This window comes from Jatropha curcas, chromosome 6 (assembly GCF_041381405.1).
Source record: "Jatropha curcas cultivar XTBG-Jc1 chromosome 6, XTBG_Jcur_1.0, whole genome shotgun sequence".
NCBI classification, from domain to species: domain Eukaryota; kingdom Viridiplantae; phylum Streptophyta; class Magnoliopsida; order Malpighiales; family Euphorbiaceae; genus Jatropha; species Jatropha curcas.
The window spans coordinates 26102023-26108821 of NC_143156.1; the positions used below are offsets into that span (position 1 = coordinate 26102023).

The following is a 6799-nucleotide window of genomic DNA, read 5'->3' on the forward strand; positions in this document are numbered from 1 at the left end:
CCATTCAAAAAACAATTGACTAAAATAAGAGTTTAATTGGCCCAGATAAAACTAGAAGGACTCAATTGACTAAAGCGTCAAAGTTGAAGGGCAAAATGGAATTTCTCTCTCTAGAAACTTCTCATATAGACATCAAGCAGGCAGTCGTACACAGACTAATGTAAAGCAGAATACTTAGTAGAAAGAACACAATGTCAGTAAGCTTAAGCTAGAAGATTAATGCACTGTAGAAAAAGATTTAAGACATTAAAGGCCGATTAAGAAGACATGGAAACAAAATTTAGATGCTGATAAATCACTTGAGAGTAACAAAAACTTTTTTTCCTCATTCATTGAAAGCCAAATGATTCAGAATAACATTATGAGTTACACAATAAAATAACCCTTTTATAAACACTAGTTTCAAGAAAATTCAAACTTGAGATTTCCCATTTTTATATTTTTATAAAAAGTGAGAAGAACAATCAAAAAACATTTAATTGCTAAAATTTTAAACTAAATAATTCACTAGATCTTTCAATTCTCGTAATGGTTTCTTCCTAGTGATTGATTTTTCCTCCATGAAAAAGTCTCATCGGTAAAACATCATCTAACAAATAATTCCTCATTGTCTGATATGCATAATTAGCAGACCTTTTCATTCCAAATTCAATCATTAACTAGCTGATTATAAATTTATAATATATCCCATCAATTAATTATAAATTTATAATATATCCCATCAATTTGCAGAAAGGATAAATACCAGTTAACTTTCAAGTAATGTCATGCACAGAAATACAAACAGAAATTATTGAAGTTGGCATCATAGAGACTAATTCAAAGCAGAAATCATTTTTCAATAAACTATTCAAGCTATGTCTTCGTCTCTGCAGATTCTTGCCAAATAAAGGACAGAATCATAATAAATTGTCTTTGAATAATAGGCGATGCCCATAACGCTATCAAGGAGCAATGAGAATCAAAACTTGCACATAGAATGTGATTTACATAGAAGCTCTCTACTGTACAGTTTCTACACCCTTTAAGTTACATTCCATCAAGGTATAAAAGGACAATGGTATATCTGAGCAAACCAATCCTATACTTACAGTGTGCATTAAAAACTTGCAATTGATGTTTTAGGCTGCATACTTGCCGAAGATTATTTAGAAAGCTCTGTAATTGCCGCCTGCCAACTCCTTGCAAGTTCTTGAGAAATTTGAAGAATAAAATTAAAAAATTGTGAATTCTTTGCGCGGAGAAGCAGATTGCATGAAATGATTCCAGTTCTAAGAGCAGAGTAGAAATGGAATGTGCATCAACTGTCATGTGAAGTAGGATAGTTCATTCCATCTTTTAGATGGCTCACTGCAGTGGGGCAAAACCACTTCAACATGTTTGGACCTAATATCTGATCAAAAGCAGATGAATTAGCCTCTGAATGGACAAAACTATACGACAAATGAAAAACCACAATAATAGAGTCGACATGCATACTGAAACATGGAAATGAAAAGAGACATGCATTTGTGACAGATAAGCACATGTGTGAACACATAAAAACACATTCAAAAATAGAGAGAGAGACGAACCAAGGTGATATTTTTGTAAACACTAATGTCAAATGGATGCCGATAACTCTGCCCAGATTTCCTAGCCAACCATGCTGCACGAATTCCTTCATGATACTGTTAAACCATTACAATTTTTTATCAATGTTACACAAACATCCCCTTATTGGCAAAAGTTCAAAAGTTTACTTTGAATGTGAACTCTAACAACAGTTTCATGCACTAAAGTAGTTGACTGATAAAGATTGTATCGATCACTTAAGCTAATTTTGTGTTAAACCAGAGTTAAGATTGAATTATTCAATCCACAGCTGTTATTGAGTCTTAAAATAAATGTTAAATCTAGATTGACATGGCAAATGAGTTCATTGCTAGTGATGGCCTTAAAGTTTTTACCAAAGCACCAATTTCTGATAAGTCAGACCCACTATATGTGGGTTTGTTAATGAATCTATTACCTAATTTATATCAATTAGGACATAATTTTTTGAAGGAACAGAACCCACATGCCAATCTCATATAGTTCAGCCTTATCCAAAAGGCAGTCGTGAGGCCAAAAGGTATCACTAGTCACAATAATCATTATTTAAGCATTTGATTTGTGATTTACTGTCCCTGGTAAGTTCATTCAAAATCCGGATTGATGCCATCCATATGGTACATCCAATTTTTGAAATCTGAAGACCTACCTCTATAGTTGTCATATTATTAGTCATAAGATAAATATGCCAACCCAAGAGAGCTCCAAGTGTCGCAGCCAATGCCATCATCATCACTCCAGAAAGAACCTAAAACAATGCAATCAGAACTTTTTAATAATGCCAACAACAAATAAAATAGAACACTTGCATTCATAGAAAAAGGGCAGAAACTCGGAGAGAGGATAAGTTATGAAACTAATACAGCCTAGAAAAGTTAATTGAGCTATGCAAGATCATGTCACCTGAAGTCTAATAAGCTAGGTCAACAACTCAGCAACTAGGACCTTGGAAGTCAATTTATGGAAATGTGAACAAACAAGGCCATTGAGAATGGATTGAGGTTATAACCTTTTTTTTATCAGTCACCTTTTCTACTAAGCTTTGAACTGTATCTAGCTGTTGAAGATACCTCACCATCATCATCATCATCGCTCATATTTTTAACCAAGTTCCAAATAGCTTAAGAGAAAAAAGAAAAAAAAAAAAAATGTAATGTTACACGAATTTTGTTTTAGAATTTAGTCAATGGAATTACTTTTCAATGAGAACCAAGGAACTGAAGTAATAGAGTGTGCTAAGTGTGACAAAGCAATATGAATGATTCATTCTAGATTCTGCCTTTTATATATCGAAGATAAAGGGGTGTGTAAGTGCATGCTGAGTGCTTAGGTTCTTCTTTTCTGACAGCTAAAAATTAAAAGGTAGTACTCATTAGCACCTAATCTATTAGTGAATTCTTCACTACGACATCCGGTGTTAATAAAATCTAATTAGTAAGAATTCTGAATTGAACTTTATATCTTATGCTATATCCAATATTACAGTAGATCATAGGAAGGTAAAAAACAGAATGAAGGGAAGGATGGAGACCCATCAGTTCTTCTGGCTGTTCGAATGACAAAGAAGGAATGTAGAAGACCAGTGCTATTTCATTGAGTAGCCTACCCCCCCCCCCCCCCTCTTCTTTCTTTCACTCCCTCCGTTCCAGAATGACAGAATTCCTGGATCCATGGCTTGGAAGAAAATGATCTTTGGCATTCTCTCTCTCTCTCTCTCTCTCTCTCTCTCTCTCTCTCTCTCTTTCATTTCTGTATTCCTCCCAACAAAACATTACAGGTTTTTAGGCTTTTTTTTAAGTCCCTCTTCTAGTTAGGGGTGTAATCAAATTGAATTGAGTTGATACAATGCTGAGCTCAAACTTGGCTCAATTAGAAAATCAAAGGCTCAAACTCAGCTCGAGCGCAGTCATTCTTTGATTTTCATACTCAAGCTTGGTTTGAATGGATGCTTGAAATAGTCAAACTCAACTCTTCTTGATTGGATGACCATTAGAAATTGAATTAAATTAATTTATTAATTACAAATAAACTCAAATGAACTAGAATTAGTAAATTATTTTTTTTTTAAATTATATAAATAAAAAATATATTCAAAATTTAAAAACGCGACTAAGCTCAGGAACTGCTTGAGTTGATGATTATAATACTCAAACTTGGATTGACATGTTACTTGAGCTAGTTGAATTCCAGTTAAGTCGAGTCAAATTCAAATATTTTGTGAATGAAGCCTAAATAGCTCACAAGCAGCTTGACCATTTACACCCTTACTTTTGGTGCATCTCTTACATATCCTGCATATTGGAGGGTTGCTATGCCCACCCTTGTTTTTTTGATAATTACTAGTCAAGAACAAAAATTCTGAGATGACACTAGAATTTGATGAAACCCCTTCACTAGAATTAAATGGTAACAAGAGTGCCATATGAAATTAATAACAACTTACATAAAATATCTTGAGGGGCATACTTCGACCAAAATCCCAATTCTTTTGAAGCACGCAGCTGATGATCGTGACCTAAACATGCCAAGATCTTTATCATAATCTGAGGCATGTTAATTTATATCAGAGAAAATGGGGAGCAAGGGGGGCCTACCATAGAATGGATGCTTGCTGCAGTTGCATAGAGAACTAATATGAAGAAGGCCTTATAGTTCCAATAGCCAACACAATTATTTATCCACAGACAATGATGGTCCTACATCCAGAGGAAAAAAATGATAATCAATGAGTTCATTCAAGAGTCATGATAATCAAAACATTACACAAAAGGAATGTAACCTAACCTACCATCCTCAAAACACACCTTCTGCAGATCCGGCAATGGTGAGCCCTGGGAGGCTTGTAAGTGCAACACTTGTCACATTGCCTCAATAGTGAACTCTATCATAAACCAAGAATCAATTAGTCTTATTCATATTAAAAAATAAAGGCTTATCACGGCATTTAGAAAAACAGGTTTTCTTCTGTACAAAACACTATTGCTGCTCTAAAATTATCAGTAATTTGGATTCTTGAGTCTATGTGTGCAAGGTAAAAATTATCAGCCTTTTCAGTTGATGCACACACTACAAGATCATTCATAGCTGATACATGGTAAGAAATTTTTTATCTTGATATCGAAATTTTGACCGTCAGTATGTACCGGCTATGGGCTTAAATGAGGACCGTACTTCTCCTTTTATATAATTGAGCTGCTTGAAAAGCTCTTTCACCAAGACTAGATTAGCAAGACCATATTTAGAAATTCAATTTAGAATTCTAAATTACCATTAAATAACCTGGTTTAGGCTGTTTTAACTGTTTAAAAAGTTGATTATCTTTGAAACTCCATATTGTTCAACCATCAAGATGTCGCAGCTCCAACAAGCTAAAAGACCCTCAATTATACAATTTCAGATTAGTTTAGTCTTCTCATTATTTTATCTAATGTAATTCTTGTCCCCTTTACGACAGTGATACTGTTCACAATAATTTCAACTTGATGAACAAACATTCAAGTTATTATTATCTAATTTCACTATAGTTCTTGAACTTGTTACCGATTTAAATAAAGTTCCTAAAAAGTCAGTTTATATCATTGCGCAACTTCAATTTAGTTTAAATAAACTCACCATTGTTAAATTTTGGTTGAATTTTGTACATTACAACCAAGTAGGAAATTTTCTGCTATAGTTTTGATCTAAGAGTAGACTATAGGACTCTCTTACTTGGTCAACACATAAAAGATTTGGCTAAACCTCAATTTCTACCATTAAGAGTGATGTTACTGATAGAAATTATAGTTCAATAACTGAAATTTAATTGGTGAAATTAGTTCTGTTACTAAACTCATACTTCTTGCGTTAAGCCATAGGCAATGACATAAGACATAAATATATAATTCCAAATGCATTGTCAGCCTTTTATACTACCGAAATTAGAAATTAAAACGGTAAAACAACCAAAGCACTTATTCTCCCCAAGTATTGCATTTTCTTGGAAAACAGACAGAAGCTTTAACCAACAGAAAGCATCCAAATCAATCTGCGATCACCAATTAACTAAAAAATTCACGATGAATCAATTGAGTTAACATTTAAATCTAGTAAAACCCAGCCAAATAGCAACAGAAAATGCATAAGAAAAGGGAATTAAAAGTCTCAAAACACAACCTTTCCCAATTTTCTCATCAACCAATCATAAAAAATGATATATAGAATTTATAAGCACATAAAAGCTTACATTATTTTTGGATTCTTGATCTGAAATGCCATTCCCTTCAACGTCAGGGACAAAAGAGGAAGGAACGTGACCAGGGTCAGTGACAACACAAACACAGAAAGAGAAAACGCATAAAGAAGCCATCAAAGTAAAGATCAAAGCATTCAAAATTCCAACTGAACTCTGCAACCCAACCCAATCCTCGATGAAAATAAAAATAGTAACGAAATAAATAGAACCCATTAACAGAAATACACTAAAGACTGGGATCGACAAGAATCTCTGCCATTTCATTGTTGAATTATGGGATTGCTTTGGTCGAGGAACAGAGGAGAGAAAGTAAACTAGGTGGCAAGTGCGGTTCTTTTTGCTGCCGAAGAAGTTCTTAGGTAATAAAGAATTTAGGATTGGGCTCAGTATCTTATGCGCTCGTTGAATTGGGTCCAAGATCCAACAACAGTTTATTGGTAGGCTTGAACTTGGGCCTCGGATATTCGGACTACAATGGGCCCATTTTAATTGTATGCAAGACAGGAGCATTGATTGGGTAATTGTATGCACTCCAGCATTTTTACATATTACCTCCTTCTCTAATATTTCTTACGTTTAAAAAAATAGTTTGTTTCAAAATACTTATCACATTTATAATTTAAGGAGTAATAAATATTTTTTTTCATATTTACCCTTTGTATATTACCAATAATTATTATTTCAATTTAACAGTTTTCTTAAAGAATTGGTATTAGATTAAAGGTAATACAGTCAATTTACTTAATAATTTACTGTAACTTAGACAAATTTAATTATTTTTTTCAAAGAATGTGAAATTTCAATGTGACAGATATTATAAAACAGAGGTAGCAATAATTTTATGGCACTTCAAATTTTGTGCGACCTATCATATTTCTAAAACAAGAATTTTTATTAACGTTACATACTTCTCTATACTATTAATAACAATTTTCAAAATTTTTAATTTATATATATAAAATATTAATTTGATGT

At 33.2% G+C, this 6799-nt stretch overlaps 1 protein-coding gene across 2 annotated transcripts; it reads right to left on the reverse strand.

Moving 5' to 3' along the window:
- Positions 1–818: 818 nt before the first annotated feature.
- Positions 819–6170, reverse strand: LOC105641095 (DHHC-type zinc finger family protein). 2 transcript variants are annotated; one of them, XM_012225566.4, is made up of 7 exons: positions 5816–6170; positions 4382–4474; positions 4188–4289; positions 4037–4108; positions 2243–2341; positions 1575–1670; positions 819–1393 (listed from the first exon to the last, which is right to left on the reverse strand). In XM_012225566.4, exons 1-7 carry the CDS (start codon positions 6086–6088, stop codon positions 1301–1303), a joined length of 828 nt encoding a protein of 275 aa, XP_012080956.1. In that variant the 5' UTR covers positions 6089–6170; the 3' UTR covers positions 819–1300. The 2 variants fall into 2 exon arrangements, with proteins under 2 accessions (XP_012080956.1, XP_089579571.1); XM_089723445.1 differs by lacking the exon at positions 1575–1670.
- Positions 6171–6799: the final 629 nt, after the last annotated feature.

What these genes read in the sequence shown, in the direction of transcription:
- LOC105641095 (XM_012225566.4), bottom strand. Translation starts at nt 6,088, where the DNA reads ATGAAATGGCAGAGATTCTTGTCGATCCCAGTCTTTAGTGTATTTCTG. An exon ending in GAAGGTGTGTTTTGAGGATG is followed by an intron (nt 4,290 to 4,381) that starts GTAGGTTAGGTT and finishes CTCTGGATGTAG; the next exon opens with GACCATCATTGTCTGTGGAT. An exon ending in CAGCAAGCATCCATTCTATG is followed by an intron (nt 4,109 to 4,187) that starts GTAGGCCCCCCT and finishes TGGCATGTTTAG; the next exon opens with GTCACGATCATCAGCTGCGT.